Source organism: Drosophila gunungcola, chromosome 3R, assembly GCF_025200985.1.
Source record: "Drosophila gunungcola strain Sukarami chromosome 3R, Dgunungcola_SK_2, whole genome shotgun sequence".
NCBI lineage: Eukaryota > Metazoa > Arthropoda > Insecta > Diptera > Drosophilidae > Drosophila > Drosophila gunungcola.
In genome coordinates this window covers 5691573-5708013 of record NC_069139.1, presented here as the reverse complement: position 1 = coordinate 5708013, position 16441 = coordinate 5691573, and the positions used below count along the sequence as shown (strand labels likewise).

The 16441-nt window shown below is 39.6% G+C and overlaps 6 protein-coding genes and 1 long non-coding RNA gene across 7 annotated transcripts; 2 read left to right on the top strand and 5 right to left on the bottom strand.

Moving 5' to 3' along the window:
- Positions 1–782: 782 nt before the first annotated feature.
- On the bottom strand, positions 783–2637 carry LOC128262571 (uncharacterized). The gene is made up of 2 exons (XR_008268353.1): positions 2191–2637; positions 783–1190 (listed from the first exon to the last, which is right to left on the bottom strand). It is a non-coding gene; the product is annotated as an uncharacterized LOC128262571 (long non-coding RNA).
- Positions 2638–9294: 6657 nt separating this feature from the next.
- LOC128251890 (uncharacterized) lies at positions 9295–10421 on the top strand. Its single transcript, XM_052979136.1, has 3 exons — positions 9295–9389; positions 9448–9488; positions 9549–10421. Exons 1-3 carry the CDS (start codon positions 9332–9334, stop codon positions 10419–10421), a joined length of 972 nt encoding a protein of 323 aa, XP_052835096.1. The 5' UTR covers positions 9295–9331.
- A 90-nt stretch (positions 10422–10511) lies between these two features.
- LOC128266257 (cysteine-rich DPF motif domain-containing protein 1) lies at positions 10512–12448 on the bottom strand. The gene is made up of 2 exons (XM_053002648.1): positions 12313–12448; positions 10512–11070 (listed from the first exon to the last, which is right to left on the bottom strand). Exon 2 carries the CDS (start codon positions 11056–11058, stop codon positions 10591–10593), a length of 468 nt encoding a protein of 155 aa, XP_052858608.1. The 5' UTR covers positions 11059–11070; positions 12313–12448; the 3' UTR covers positions 10512–10590.
- On the bottom strand, positions 11110–12452 carry LOC128266256 (putative transferase CAF17 homolog, mitochondrial). The gene is made up of 2 exons (XM_053002647.1): positions 12313–12452; positions 11110–12243 (listed from the first exon to the last, which is right to left on the bottom strand). The coding sequence occupies exon 2, from the start codon at positions 12240–12242 to the stop codon at positions 11196–11198; it is 1047 nt and encodes a 348-aa protein (XP_052858607.1). The 5' UTR covers position 12243; positions 12313–12452; the 3' UTR covers positions 11110–11195.
- A 246-nt stretch (positions 12453–12698) lies between these two features.
- Positions 12699–14327, top strand: LOC128266115 (protein unc-50 homolog). The gene is made up of 3 exons (XM_053002396.1): positions 12699–13142; positions 13596–13955; positions 14013–14327. Exons 1-3 carry the CDS (start codon positions 12812–12814, stop codon positions 14147–14149), a joined length of 828 nt encoding a protein of 275 aa, XP_052858356.1. The 5' UTR covers positions 12699–12811; the 3' UTR covers positions 14150–14327.
- A 137-nt stretch (positions 14328–14464) lies between these two features.
- Positions 14465–15582, bottom strand: LOC128266114 (39S ribosomal protein L19, mitochondrial). The gene is made up of 2 exons (XM_053002395.1): positions 15441–15582; positions 14465–15387 (listed from the first exon to the last, which is right to left on the bottom strand). Exons 1-2 carry the CDS (start codon positions 15502–15504, stop codon positions 14522–14524), a joined length of 930 nt encoding a protein of 309 aa, XP_052858355.1. The 5' UTR covers positions 15505–15582; the 3' UTR covers positions 14465–14521.
- A 36-nt stretch (positions 15583–15618) lies between these two features.
- Positions 15619–16320, bottom strand: LOC128266116 (C-type lectin 37Db-like). The gene has a single exon (XM_053002397.1). The coding sequence runs from the start codon at positions 16306–16308 to the stop codon at positions 15781–15783; it is 528 nt and encodes a 175-aa protein (XP_052858357.1). The 5' UTR covers positions 16309–16320; the 3' UTR covers positions 15619–15780.
- Positions 16321–16441: the final 121 nt, after the last annotated feature.

Here is a 16441-nt window from a genome sequence, read left to right as displayed (position 1 = left end):
GAAGTACAGGTGCTAAACGATACTTTAGATACAAGTTGTCAGCGCTTCGATGCTTGATGGGCGGATATGGATCTCAAGTTTCCGCTGGCTGTCCACCAAGGAATCAAGTTCAAGCCAGCCCTAAATTCTACCTCCTCCCATTTGGCTTGTGTCCTCGAACAAGGACATCTGGCAATTGCATGATTGACTCTCATTTTCAGCTGCATTTCCCCCCAGAATTTCCCCTTTTTTCCTCCCGCAGGTGCTCATGCGACATCCATCAATAATTTCCGATTTGTGCGACTACTATTTGCCCAAAGTGAAGTGCAGAAATTTCTGGTACGATTTACCAAGGGTTAACTTGCATTTTTCAGCTGGTCATTGTGGTTGACAAAAAGGGTCTCGTTTCGCCTCACTGAAAAATGGGAAATTGATTTTTCTCTTGTTTTTCTCCGGAAAAATTGTAATAATTTTTGCTTTTGCCAAAAACGAGGGAGTAACATCTGAATAAAGGTGTACAATTTTCAGATTCAATTCCGAACCCTTTTCCAATATATGGTTTTCTGTGGTGGTTATTTTTGGAATACCAAATATTGCTAATTGGACAGCTGGTCTTTCATCTATTATTTCAGAAAAATTAGTTTGCAAAAATGTTTGAATATGAAAAAGCCTCTGCCAAAATTTTCAAAAGAAGTTTTCTACTTACTTTCCCAATTCTTTTCTAAAAATTAACAAAGATTTTCATCGAAGAAAATATTTAAAAAACTCTCCAACCAATTTGGTCCCCAAAAAGCGAGACACAGTTCTTTACAGCTTATTTTCCTTGAAAGCTTGTTCATTTATTTTTAATATATGTAATTATCCATCAATTTTAGAGCTGCATGGCTTTTATATGGGATTAAAAAAATTTTTTTTTGTCCCAAGTATTTTTAATTAAGTTTAACATCTATACAATCTTAGGCGCATAAGCATATTTGCTTAGCATGTAGTTAAGACGTGACATTATTTGCGATAAGAAGTTTTTTGGTCTAGATTTGAATTACAATTTTTGTTACTGCTTCTTACAAAGCGATTTATGGGCCTAAACTCGAGTTGAATCTGTAGTATTTTTAAACAATTATTTATTCATTTGTTTCTGTGACATTCGTTAAATTGTATTTAAGGCTAATTAAAAGGTTAACGCATATATTTATTGTTAGGCATGTAGTGATCTGTAGTTAGAAATTAAATTAAACAAGAAGGAAAGCAAACTTCGGCAAGCCGAAGTTCATATACCCTTGCAGCTATTGCATTAATTAAATACTTTTGAAAACATTTAAATTATGATTTACTTGAGTATGTGCTAAAAAAAAACATTGAAACTATGATTATTTGCAGCTCAATTATTAGATAGTTATTTTATATATTTTTATTATTTCTATGGGAGCTATATGCTATAGACGTCCGATTTTGATAAAATTTATACCATAATTCTGAAATAATTAAACATTGCTATATGTCGAAGAACTAAACAAAAAATTAAAAAACAGAAAAGTTATAATTTTTTTCATTTATTTTTCCGATTGTTCCTATGGGAGCTATATGCTATAGTCGTCCGATTTTGATGAAATTGAAACCGTAATTCTGAAATATTAAACCATTACTATATCTCGAAGAACTAAACAAAAAATTAAAAAACAGCAAAGTTATAATTTTTTTTTCATTTATTTTTTCCGATTGTTCCTATGGGAGCTATATGCTATAGTCGTCCGATTTTGATGAAATTTAAACCGTAAATCGGAAATATTTTACCATTACTATATGTCGAAGAACTAAACAAAAAATTAAAAAACAGCAAAGTTATAATTTTTTTTCATTTATTTTTCCGATTGTTCCTATGGGAGCTATATGCTATAGTCGTCCGATCCGGCTCGTTCCGACTTATATACTACCTGCAATAGAAAGACAACTTTTGGGAAAGTTTCATGCAGATAGCTTTAAAACTGAGAGACTAGTTTGCATATAAACGGACGGACAGACGGACAGACGGACAGACGGACAGACGGACATGGCTAGATCGACTCTCCTAGTGATGCTGATCAAGAATATATATACTTTATAGGGTCGGAAACGTCTCCTTCACTGCGTTGCAAACTTCTGACTGAAATTATAATACCCTCTGCAAGGGTATAAAAACTGGGTTTTTTTTTTTTATATCTGTAAACATTTTACCTTTGCCAAACAGTAATTGCTTTCTTCAATGGGTTTTTTTTAAACGTTTTATACTAGTAAAATCCTTTACAATTATGTATTTTTAGTTCCCATTAATTAATGTAGTAGGAATGCTACTTGCTCGGTTCTGACTCTTATAATTTCGTCTTTAACATTTCCTTCTGCACGTAGTTTCCAAATTAGTACGTCTTTTTCTTTAATTTGATCCAAAAGATTTTGAATTTCTTCATCTTTTTTTCCAAACGATCATCTTTTATTCTAACTATTGACAAAAGATCACTAATATGTTTATCCTTAGTTTCTAAGAGTTCGCTAACATTTTCTTGTATTGTTGTGTTCTGTGGTAAGGTTGGCGCTGAATCGGCCTTAGAAAAATCCACCGAAAGCAAAAAGAATAGAAAAAGCACAATAGCTCCTGACTTCATTATGTTAAAGCTGTGAATTGTACAAGCGTAGAATAGAAACTAATCTGAAATAAAACACACATTGGTGTATAAGCACTTTTGTTTAGCATGTTGTTTTGTCGTGAAATTCTCGAGATAAGAGTTTTCATGGTCAAGTATTTAATTTGAAATTTCAATTCCTATTTTCGGTTTAACTTCTTATCAGGCAAATTATTATACAACTAAAAAGTACAAACGTTTTTGGGCTTGAACTTGAATAAAATTAGTTTTTGAGTACTTCAATTTACATAGAGGCAATACAAGAAGACTTATTAAATTTTCAAAGAGCAAGTTCTTGTAGAAAAAAATTAATTTTCTACTCACTTTCCCCTATATTTTACGTGAACTTTTTTCCTCTGACGCTCGTCGCCATTTTGAAGTTTTCCCGGGTAAAGAAAACTCACCCTTTTGGCGACCCCGAACTCCATTTTTTCCCCTTCCTCAGCCACACTTCATAACAGTTTGTTAGTTTTATTTTTAAAAGTGTCGCACCCCTTTCCTTCAATCTAGCTCCTCTCGTTGCCTTTCGGTATAATTTAGAGGGCGTAATAAAAACAAAATGAAATTAAGGCGAGTACCCCCTTGAAAAGTGCTTAAAATGTTTTAAGACTTATTTCTGGAAGCCCCCTTAGGGGGTGCCCCCCTTTTCAAAGGGCCAATCATCGCCGAGGGATTAGATGGTCTTTGGGCGTGTGGCACCGCAATATCTTTGTCATTGAACTTGAAAAAGAGCCGAAGAAACGTGCCCCAGACAACTGGCGACTGGCGACTCAACTCTACCCTTTCAACGCATTTGGGCAATCTGACATAAACACCTCGGGTGTGTTCCCAAAAATAAAACAAACTCATCCCGATCTGAGAACCCTTTTACCCTTTGTATCTTTTATCTCTCGCCTGTTGCATCATCATCATCGTCATCGAGTTTTTACCCTCGTCAAACATGGAGTACGAGAGCTCTCAAATTAACCACCAATAAAAAGGCAACACTTCATAAAGTAAAAAAAAAAGGAAAACAACTTCCGTTTTTTCATTGTTTCCCCTCCGGATCCTGATCCCTGCTGCCTGTTGCTCCCTCGAATATTTTTTAGCCTGTGCCGTAATCGAGGAGTCGTTAGGTAAACACCCTTAATTTGATTTTTAGCGCCACTTAACATGAGGGCACTTCTTTTTTATCCATACGATATGCATATGGGGTGAGTTTTTTTTTACATGGCAAATGGGGAGGGTAAAAAATACACGCTCTACAAAAAAGTTGACATGGTAATTGGTTGTATCGGATGCTTGAAATGAAGGCATTATTATGTAATTGACCTTTTATTGGGAATAATCGGGGAAGGGCATTTTTAAGGGGATAGAAAGGGAGTGGTGTTTTGTGGGTAAGATGGAATTTTTTGTAAGGGAGCTGTTTTTTTATCAGCCATTATTATGGATTTGGCGTTGTAGGATGGTTTTTGATTTGATTGATTTGGTTGATTTAATGAGCGCTTATCAATGGTACATTTAGCAATCGATAAGTCAATAAAAAAATATTTATGCTCCTTATTCTTTAAAACACAAGATATCAAAATGAAATAGTAAAAAACTTAATAGAACTACATTTTCAAAATTTTAAGGGATCAGCAATTTGCAATTCCTAGATATCCTGGCATCCTTCGGGAATCATCTGCTGCTGGCTGCGCCTTTGTCCGCATAATGAATTCATCACATCAAATGCTGATCCTGGCTGCGATCGCAGGACCCGTCGATTGCCGAACAGAGGACAGGCCAACAATTGAAATGCAACGAGCGGAGGAAAATGCACAAAATTCAAATGTCATTCAAATAACGGCTGTCAGGACAATGGCCACGCACGCGGTCAGGATTGGAGTGGAAGTGGGAGTGGGAGTAGGAATAGGCATAGGCATAGGAAATCCATATAGCCGAAAGGTGGATGAGGTCCTGGGGACGAGGAGTGGGAGAGGTAACAGCAACGCCTGCATCTCATTTCGGGACTTCAGCAAATCTCTATACTTTTCTTTCTCACTTTTAAATGCACTTGAAAAAACCATATGCATTTTTCAACATAAATATCAATAGAAAAGTATAACAATTCTAATACGTAAAATTTTTTGTAAGAATTTATACATTAAGAATATTATATGTATATCTCAGAACTTGTTGTTAATTAGTTTTTAAAGTTAATTTATTTTGAAATAAATAAAAACTTTTTAAAAATTGATATAAAGTATTCCAATCTGATTTTCACTCCAATTTTTTCTGATTTTTGATTTTTTTTTGAGTGCACTGCAATATCCTGGCACAGGATACATGTGCGTATATTGTTATTGTCTTCGAGTTCCATCCGGTTTGGCCTCAGCTGACTGACAACCAGCGGCCGACGGCTACAAAAACATTCCGCATTCAGCATGCAGTCAAAGGCGACGATGATGAGGACAAAGTCGGACTGCCAGAAGAGGCATCGACTTCCTCTTCGCCGCCAAACCACAAAACAGATCAGCCCCTTGGTCCGTTCATGTTTCCGACCCGATAAGCGTGACATTTTCATATTGCTGGCGATCTAAATCTGAGTTCTCAATCAGAATTCCGTATTCTTCAGTGAAGCCTGCCTCCATTGATTGCAGCTTTACCTTTTCTATGGCCAATCACACGCTGACGGGATTAGGAGAAGTGCTGTTTTTTATCTGGGCTAATTGGACCGATCCACTCTTTGTCCTCCTAAGCGGACAGCCATGAAATCAGAGTCCGATCATCCGATGGCCCAACTCTGATATTAGACATGTGTCTCGAGGTCCTTTCCTAACTGGCTTTCTTTTTCCAAGGGCGTGCAATTGGCGTTAAATTTGAGCTGACATCTAGCTTAAGAACTCGCTAGGAAAGACTTTATACTTTGTTCTTGGGTTTTGTAAAGAAAATAAGACTGTCCTAAAAATTCTTTGCAAACGGTTACTGATGATTTTAGCAATTTTTTTTTAAAAATCTCATAGCTTACAGATTTTTTATAACCAAAATGTAATTGTTTGATAAAAAAATATTTATTCGAAATAAAGGATTCTGAATTGTTATGTCTATGAATCTAAACATTTAAGATTCATGACATTCAAAAATACGAATAAATAAAAGTAATATTTAAAACTTTTGCTTTAAATTTGATTCAAACTTTATTGTAAAATATATATTATTTTTTGATTTGGTTAATGGAATAACTAATTTCACAGAATTCATTTTAGAAAACTTGCACTTTTGCAGCTGTTAAAGGAGTACGCACCCCAGCTCCCATTTCTTTGGAGCAAAACAAATTTCCACGGGCTGAAAAATGAACTAAGAACTACCAGAAATTAGGGCATGACTCCATAACTCGCCAGTCGGGAGCCAGGGCAGATGTCAAGCTGCTAAAGATCACACTAAATACAAATATCGCCCAAGGAGCATTGGCTCAACTCATTTGAATGAGGGGTCTCAGTTTTCCGGGGAAAGCAAACAAATTCCGACCCTCAAATCCCAAAGGAGCAGACATAAGAAAATCATTTGTGGAGCAGGGGAAAAGGACTCCAAGGGATCAACCCTGAGTCAAATGCCAAAGAATCCCTTTGGAAAATCTGAATGTCGCGTGTTGGCGCGTTTAAGATTTGTGTTTTCCGGGGTCGCCGTCTCGGAAAAATCGGGGTCACACAAGGGGTCGAGGGTCGGGGGTCGGGACTCAAGGCATTATAATAGGCTCATTTCCTTGCCTGCTCCTTCGGCTCCTGATTTTCTCAGCGTAATAGCGTAAACATTTACCGGGAGCGTGCGCTGCGCACGCGCAACATTGCCTCACCCTGCGACCCGAGTCCTTAGTCCTTAGTCCTTAAGTTCCTTACCCTTCGACCTTAACCTCATACGGATCCCAATCTGCGCGCCATTGTTTGATTTCCTTGAGGATTTGCGTGTCTTATGATTGATTCAGTGTTTTGTAGCAATTGTTGTTCGCATGATTTCTCCATGTACACGATCACAATCTTGTGGCATTCTCTATGCAGCATGATGAATCTTTGGTGCGTTTTCGTGGGTGTAACGATTGGTTTTTGGAGGACGGGGTCGTGGCACTCTGTTTGACAAATATTCAATTCATCTTTGTTCCTAACAGCCGAAAGAATCAATGGTGAGGATAAGCTGAACGAAATTGAAAAAGTATGATTAAATGATGCATAGAAAATAAGTAAGATTTATTAAAAAAAAAATATAGGCAAGCAAGTAAAAGTACTTTTAGAACGATTTTCAATTTTTTATTTTATGTTTATTTCAGTCAAAGAGCATACAATTGGGTTTAAAAAGTAATAAATATACTAATTTAAATAATTTGAAAATTATCTGAAGTCTATGTGTTAATAAATATAAATTGACAGAAAATGGAAAACATTCCATGAAAGTACTCATAGCTTATAATAATAATTTGTTGAAGAGTATTATTTTATTCTAAAATGTTTTACAAACTTTCAGAATTTGTAAAACTTTATATAAAGTTTCATTATAGAATGTACAAAAATGTAATTAATTAAAAAGCTTTAACATTGTTACATTTCATATGTATTTAAAACAGAAGTCAGCAAATCTAAAGAGAAAAATTATTATCCGTTGCAATATAAGCCTAATTTTATAAATATTAAAATTTAAAATAAAAAATATTAAAAACTAAGATCTACAACAAGAAATACTTTTAATTCTTTATTTTACTGATGGTTTCTCCCATCAGCAACACATGACACCGCAGCAACATCAGCAACATTGGCAGCAATACATGATGCATGTGGCACATTTAACACCTCCAATTCATAATGAATGAGTTAAGAGCATCAACAAACGAAGCACGAACATATCGTCAGAGGACTACTGCACATGGGACCTCGATATGGGTTGGGATTGAAATCTGGGATGCCGTCGGAGGTGCTTGTTCGCCACGCCCGCATCTTCCAGGACATGTGTTAATCAAGCGGCAACCTCAGCAGCGCATAACTCAGTTGCAGATGGACTAATTTTTGTGTAAGTCGGGTAATAAAGGCGGGGTAAGCCCCGCACACTTACAGCTGCCCAAAGGACTAAAAATAGTTGATGGCAAGGTGCAGGCTGCGATTACAATTTATGTGACAGAATTCTCATGTTTGCGCTTAATTTTCGTTTAATTTTTATGGGCGCCAAAAGATGTCAGACGGCTGCTGCTTGGATACTACGAAATACCCGGCCAATTTTGGCCATTTATCCTGGCAGTATCCAGTATGGAACAATGATGTGGACAATGAAGGTAACATGAGCTAAAAAACCAATAGAAGTAACAAAGTGTGACAGGCAATCGGAAGAAGACAAACAAATGAAGAATCCAGAGAAAAGCGCAATTGTTGCAGAATGACAATTGAATGCAATCCGGAAATGTCCTGCGTGGACAAGGATCGATGGCCATCGCCCAAGTGGTTTTTTTCTTTTTTTGAAACTCAAAGAGTGAGCAAAAGAGAGTTCTACTCAAAGAGAATTTTCGTGTTTCCCTAATTCCCTGATAAAATAAAAAACAACCCCTATATTAAGACTCAACTCAGTTATGTTTGAGTGAGGATCGGTTTGTAGAATATAATATTTTAATTTAGCAAGCAACTTCGCTCAGATTGAGTGAATATCTTTCAAGATGAGTTTTCTTCAATTTGTAGACCCCAGGATTTTTCCGAATAGGGTCAGACTTGACCTCTAAGACGACCTCAAAGATGGGAGATGAGAGATGAGAGAAGCGCGCGCGTTGCTCCTTTTGTGTCCTCCGTGCGCATCCTTCGGGTCACCTTGTAACCTTTTCTTTTGGCACCCGCTTGGCCTTTTGTTTTTCGCTCCGGAATCGTTGACAAAAGGTCTGGGGCATTGCAATAAATGTGATAAAGATTGTTTTTTGTTTTTCGTCTTTGGTTTTTGTCTCTCTGTGCAATTGCTTGGACACCGTGCCATAAATTGCCCGTAGACCGGTGAACGCCGATCGCTGACCGTTGATCTTGGATATCGTTGATCATCGACTAGGGGTTTGGTTTGCAAGGAAATACCCTGAATGATGCCTTAATTGTGGGACAGGCAGCTGAAACTGTCGTGTTCCATTGAACTGGCCGGCAATTGTGGGTGTTTAACGTGTGTTTTGCTCTGATCAAAGGTTCGCTCCCCATTTGTGTGGCGCGAATATAAGCGCTAGTTTGATATCTTACACATGTAATTCCCTAAGTTATGGCTGTCGATTGTAGAAGAGGCTACAAACCACACATAAAAAACCATGGCAAGAGGAACAAGGGGAAGAAAAATGATGTATATTAAATTTAGTTCGATCTATTTAAATCGAACATTTTATAAAACGATTAAAAATAGGATAGCAAAAAAATTTTAGGCACCCATAATTCATAATTCTATTAAGCATTAAAATATGCGACCATCAAAACTAGTGATTGTTGTACCTGGACAAGTTCTAATTTAAAACTTAAATAACATAATTAATAATTAAATTTAAGCTGCTCTTATTTCTGCTTTTAAAATGCATTTAACTTTTATTTTATTGAGTTTCTTATATGACCCACTGTAATATGCTTTAGAAAGCAAGGAAAATCTACCAAATCAAATTGCTGTGCCAGTTCTAATTAAATTCTACTACATTTCATTCAGTAAAGCCACTTATCGGTAGACCTAAAACAGTACTGATTGCTCTCATGAAGACTACCGCACTAACTATTGGAATAATTCTTTTAGCAAGGATCGTTAAGGTTGGTACGTATGCTTCTCCGTTTCAAACAAAGATTAACTCACAAATTTGTATCCTATTAAGATGGCAATGAAACAACAGAACAATATGAAATTAAAGATCTGGTAAGACTTTGAGATTACGTATCTTATGGGCAAATTTTTACAGATTATATTTAACCAAAGGCATCTTTGCTTAAATTGGATGCGAAATACACTGCCTTACTACAGGAGATAAATTCGACATACCATAGTAGACCCCATAATACAGCAAACAATGCGGAATTTGAAAAGTTCTTTCAAAAGGTTTTAATTGGTTTAAACTCAACCGCTTACGACTTGGTTGACAAAATTGATATTTACACAGATTTCACAGTTTACAATCAAATGCGATTGGAGCTGGAAAGAGAAATTTCGAAAACACTTCAAGTCGCGAAAAATCTTCTTAAGCTTAAAAACCTTGTGCCCCAGTGTCGTACCTTTTTTATGGATCAACAAGTGCAACTCACCGCAAGCATCAGTCAATCGAATTTCGCGAAAATGGTAATACTAAATAATCCCAGTAATGAGTGTGAAAGTGTTGAACTGAATCAAATAACCTATCCGGCAACGAAGGCAACAACCGCTCCGACTACAACCCCAAAGCCCATAAACTATGATTCACTACTTCTAGAGATTTTGAAAAAATATAAAAAGCGCCCGTGGGGTAATCGAAAATACGTGGAATTCGACGAACAAATTTGGAAAGTTTTCATGGCCACGAATAAGGACGATAACAATTATAAAAATGAGACATTAAACACGTTCCTAGAATATGACAAAGATCGTGCCCAACTGGATAAAGCCTTAGCCTTGCGAATTGGAAAATTTAAAAAACGAATTGCAATCGAACCGAATAATGATTGCAAGGGAAACCTTTTATACATAAATAAGCGATTCAGTCGAGCAATGTTCGAAACCATTGAGAAAAAACGACAGATCTTACTTACTTCAAACTATGTACAAGCTTGTGTTAAAACGGAAAATGTAAATCATAATATTATAGTTGTAAACATATAGTAAAATAAAATTATTTAACTTACGTTTTCCATTCTTAGGAATATTTATATTTTTTTTTATTTAAAAAACTTAGTAAGAAGCAAAACCACTTTTTCTACGTGCACAGAACCATAATGATTACAAAACTATATATTATAAGCAAAGTAATTAAATATTTGTACTTCTTAGCCTATTTTTTGTCCCCCTTACTGACTGCCAACTGCTTTCGAAGACGAGCTTGGGCCTCAGCTGGCCAGTTTTTGAGCTTTTCCTGGCCGCATGGCAAACAAAAGGTGGCCGTGTAGTAAAAGCTGCAACCCGGATCCTTGCACACCGTCTTTGAGCAGATGGAGCACTTGGCCCCCAGTGAGATATAGTACTCGGCTTTCGTCTGCCAGCGAGGTGGAGGTGGCTGAAACGGATCCCGCATCACGTAGTTATCCTCCGGATACTTGATTCCCAGGGAAAAGGGTGGTTTCCTTCCGAAATAGTGAACCATTTCGTGCATTTCACATCCGGAGCAAAGGAAGTCGATGCGTGCTACTCTTTCGTCCTCCTCCTCGGGATCGGTAGGTTTCTTGTCCTCTTCGGGTAGCTTCAAACGCTCAATCTCCGCTGTCTCATTGTCCAGGAAGAGATCCTCCTCGTCGGCCTCCATGTCCAAGATTCACTGCAAGACCAACAGAGAAACAAGGAACTGGGCAAAACATTGACGATGACTAGTTACGTTTACTATACTAATAACAATAAAACTATTGGTATAATAACAAATAGTAATTTAAATCAGCTCCTGGGTCATTCAGCGAAGGCCATTCGCCGCTTTCCGGGCTGATCCTCGGGCCACCATTCCGGTCGCTCGGCATAGCAGCGCTCGCCATCGATCATCAGTTCCGGGTGGCCGTTGAGCACCTTCTCGATTCGCAACAATGCCACTCCGTGGTTGTGGGCAGAGCCAAAGACGCGTCCTAGTTTCGCTCCAGCCACGGAGGTCACCTCTTGGCTGGAACCGGCATCGATTGGCGCCGTCAGCCGGATGGGCATATAACGTTTGCGGATCACACCCGAATGGTGGACGCGGGCTGTAAGCTCCTGGCCCACATAGCAACCCTTCTGGAAGCTTACGCCGTTCAGGTAATCCACATTGGCCTCCAGGGGAAAGCATTTGCCCGGAGGCAATTCCGAGCTGCCCTCGCCCACTCCTTGCTTGTAGCGCAACAGCTGGTAATTGCTATCCGAGGAGGCGGGTGTGGCGATGCCAAAGTCAGCGAAACTCTTGGTCAGCTTGGCCCAGTCCATATTGGTGGGCGCCAGGACGCGAGTGCCCAAGGCAGACAGCCTCGGATCCGGGGATACAAATAGATCTGGATGCGGATTGGCCACCATCTCCGAGCCGTCCTTAAAGTTAAAAATCACCCAAGGGGTGTACTCGTCGTCCACACTGTCCACTTCGATGCGCCTGCGAACGCGATAGGTGCGCAGGTGACGTCGGAAATCCGAGGAAGCCTCGCGATCGCACTCCACCAGGATGGTGTCCGGATTGTTGGTGCGGTACAGGATCGTGTCGTACAGCACCCGGCCCGATTTGTTGAGGAAGTGGGCGTACATGGAGGCAGGACCTCCGGGCGACTGGATCCGGGCCACATCGTTGGTGGCCAGACCCTGCAGGAAGGGCACCACCTCGGCCCCATGGATGCGGATAAGTTCTCGGTTGGCCAGCGGCTCCAGGGTGAAATTGCGCTGGTTTATGCCCATGGGACGGGCGTACGGAATCCGCATCTCGTGCAGATAACGTATGTGCAGCCGCGCAGCGCGGAAGAAGCACGGATTTGAACATCTATTCATGCTGCAAAATGGAGGCATCACGGTTGCCTGCAAATCTGTACTTGAAGTGGCAAAAATAAAGCGCCCTTACCTTGCGTGTGGAAATATGACTTAATTTATTTGCTCTATCTAGCTGCAGTAACTTAAATTTGGTATACAAAAAACAAAGTCAGGCAAGGAACTGATTTTTTGGCACCCGGTTCATAACAATGAGACTTGACAGTTCGTCAGAGATGAGCGCTTGATTGGGGTTTCGTCGCGTGTCACGACAAAAAATTTTTAACAAATTTATAAATAATGAACCAAATTGAATATATAATTACATCAAGAAAATATAATTTTCAATATTATTATAATTATTTTAGGTATATACTTTTATTTTGCTTTTATAAATGGTTCGAGCTAAAGCTGGCAATTTTTGTGCTAAGTCACGCTCCCATCTCTAATCAGCTGTTCCTATCGTGAGACCACATCATCTTGTTTTTCCTGGTTAATTTTAGCACATTTTGTTAGGAAAATCGGTATTTCGTAGCGCTGTGGGCGCAGCCACTTTGCTGGAAACATAAAAAATTTGTTTTAAACAAAACAAAATGAGTCAATACAGCCACGTTAAGTATACGCAATCGCCGACGCCGTCGGTGGTTTCTGGCTACTCGAGTGCCTCCCGGCTCCACTCGCCCCTCCCGCCGCCCGCCAACCACAGGAGGGACTGCCTATCGGCGACCACCAAGAGCTACAAATACCTGCGACGTCTGCTCAAGTTCAATCAGATGGACTTCGAATTTGCCCTGTGGCAGATGCTCTACCTCTTTGTGGCGCCCCAAAAGGTGTACCGGAACTTCAACTACCGGAAACAGACCAAGTCACAGTTCGCCCGCGACGATCCGGCGTTCCTAGTGCTCCTGGTGGTCTGCCTATGTGGTGAGTTTTCATTCCCTAATTTTATCTAGATATACTTATTTGTATTAACCTAAGGAATTTCTTATAGTCCATTAACTTTTTCTTTATTTACTTTAAAAGATAAAGATATAAAAATATATACTTATTTGATTAAAGAAAATGTCCACTCATCCTAACAGTTAGTATTATCGTGAAGACTTTCTTATTGTCGATTTACTTTTTCCTTTTTACATTAAAGATCATATGTTTCGCAAATTTATATAGTTAGTATAATCCTGAATTTGCATTATACATTATTTTGAGACATTTTGTACTCTTTAAATAATAATAATTATATACCAATTGGTATTAGTGCCCAATATGATTTCATTGATACACCAAAGATAAGTACAAAATTCGTTGAACGTTGTTATTTATCTAGGAACAACAAATATGTTATTCTAATTTCTATTTCTTTCAATCGAATTTCAACAGTCACCTCACTTGGCTTTGCGTATGTGCTGGGACTGTCCTTCTGGCAAAGTATTTCCTTCATATTTTACGTGGTTTTCGTTGACTGCATTTTCGCGGGCATCATAATCGCCTCGTTCTTCTGGGCGGTGACGAATCGGTACCTGCGCACGAATAGTCTGGAACCGGACATCGAATGGGGTTATGCCTTCGATGTGCATCTGAACGCCTTCTTTCCGCCACTCATGCTGCTGCACTTCATCCAGCTGTTCTTCTACAACTGGCTGATCAGCCAGACGTGGTTTATCTCCCGATTCCTGGGCAACACCTTCTGGCTGCTGGGCATGGGCTACTACGTGTACATCACCTTTCTGGGATATAATTGTGAGTTAGTTTGAGGACACAGAGAACTCTCTGATTAATACGTTTTCCCCTTTATAGGCATCCCCCATCTAAAGAACACCCGAATTATACTCATCGCCCTGCCCATCATCTTCCTTCTGTTTCTGGTTGTCACCATTATTGGCTGGAATGCCACGATATCCTTCGTCAACTTCTACAAGTATCGCGTTTATTAATCATGTAACGTGCGTTGTAAATTATTTTGCGTTTAGCTGCTAGGCACTACACTACAATTATGACTAATAAAATAATTAATTTAGAGTTATCAAAACTAAAAGTGTATGTGTGAGCTGCCTTTTATGTTGCTAAAGAAGTGCTAGGAAGTGCTAAAATTGTTACTAAGTATTTGTTTTTATAAATTTCTCAAATAATTATCAGCCAATCTCATTTAGAGTAAAGCATTCAAAAACTAACGTAGTCATTTATATAGATTTCAAAAATTAGAAAATCATTGGCTATGTCACCATTTTATCCTCCTTGATAAAGTATCATTGTCCTTTCAACATTTTTCCGAGTTTATTAATCTATAAAATGGACAACAAATGCAGTTACGCCAAATGCTTGGGCTTGACGAAGGTGCGCTTTCGCTTGTTGCGTTTGCGCTGCAGCTCCAGGGTGTGCAGTTCCGTGTGCACCTCGGCGAAGATCTCCGTCTGCTCCTCCTCGGGAATCGAGCTACGGTAGTCCTTCATCATGTCGTACTTTTCCCAGGGCTTCTGCACCTTGGCCGACGACAGGCGATGCTTGTCCTTCAGATACTCATCAATGTTGGCCACGCCACGCAGATTTTGGCGCTCCCAACGCTCCAGCCAGGGACGTGGTCGCAGCACCACCTTGATGTCGTTCACCGGCACGGGAGCACCATCCTCCAGCGGCTCTGCCTCCATGTTCTCATCAAAAGTACTGTATTCGGGCAGAGCGTCGCGCAAATAATAAAGGCTGTCATCTAGTCGTTTCTCCAGGCGCAGAACCTCCACTTTCTGGATGGTGGGATCATACAGCTCGTAGACCACCTCCATGCCCTGGTGATCGATGACGTTGCGCAGGACGAAGCGGGCGCGCAATCCACAACGATCCCTATTGATGCAGATGCCCACAAATCGACTGGTCTTTCCGGCGGCATGTGGATCGGAACTGGTCACCGCCAGCACGGACCCCACATAGAATTCGGGTAGATCGATCTGTTTTCGCCGCTCCAGCATGTCCAGGCGCTCCAGTTTCTCGCGGATGGGGTTTCGCCACTCCACCTTCGGATCGGGAAGGAATTCTGGGTAAACGAACCGATAATTTGCCGGTATAATGGGTTTGCGGGTCACAGGAGCTGGTGAAGTGGGTGTGGCAGGTGGAGCCTCCCCTTTCTTCGATTCCTCCTGATTTTTAACAGCATGTTCGGCCGTTTTCGTGGAGAATGTGACTGAAAAAGAGGTTTCCTGAATGCGTGCCACTATGCCAAAAGTGAGCCCTTACCAATCCGCTTGTAGGCACATTGCTGCACCAATCTTTTCAGCATATCTCTAGAGCTTAGGTTCATTTTTAACTAATTTACTGAGTCGCTGAAATAAATAAATGTTTAGATAATCATGCCGCACGATAATCAGCTGCTACCGAAGATGGCGATAACCGGGCTATCGATATTTTTCGTGATTGGACTAGAGCTGCCAACTTGGCTGGTTTAGTTAAGAAAAAAATGTAACTGACTTTTGAAAATTTTTACTTATTTCGGATTGAGATTCTTGAAAAGAAAAATCTTTAATTACAATTTATTTTTATTTTGTTATGCATTTTTAAAGCTAGGAATACAATGTCTTTAATTGCCTGCTTCACAAATAAAATAATATTTCTTTGCTTTACAATTGTCATCTTGCATCAAATCCCTGTATAAATCAACGCAGTCTTCTACGCCATTTAAGTTGTTGGGGTCTGTCCAAGCCCACTTTAAAAAGGTGGCACTCTCGCCGGTGGTGGATGACACAAACTGGCCCTCATCCGCCAGATCTGTGATGTCCAGCCAGTAATGCTCTTCCCGGTTAATTTTTGCATGGCGTTTAATGACGATCAGCTCCTCGCTGTTCTGTATATTAGCCAAATTACCGCCCATCCTGCGACAAGTATTCCGTGCAGAAAACCAATTCTTCTTCTGAATTGTCTCGATGTAATAAAACTTTGATCCGATCCTTTCGAAGCTTTCCGGGGGTTCCTGTAGCTTTTCAGCGATTTCGGTAACTAAAGTCCCCACCTCTCTTAACTTTTTCACGAAGTCAACAGGTTTGGACAAGACTCCATATGGATAAAATTCAATAAATGCGAAAAATAGAATGGTTGAGTACTTCAACATCTTGAATTTGATTAAACAATGACGGATCTTACCAAACCAAATCCATATTTATAGCATTCTGTGCGCTTTTTGGGTGCGCAATTTTTTTTGCAAATTCTGCGGAATTTCTTTAGTCTTTAAAATTCAACAGAAA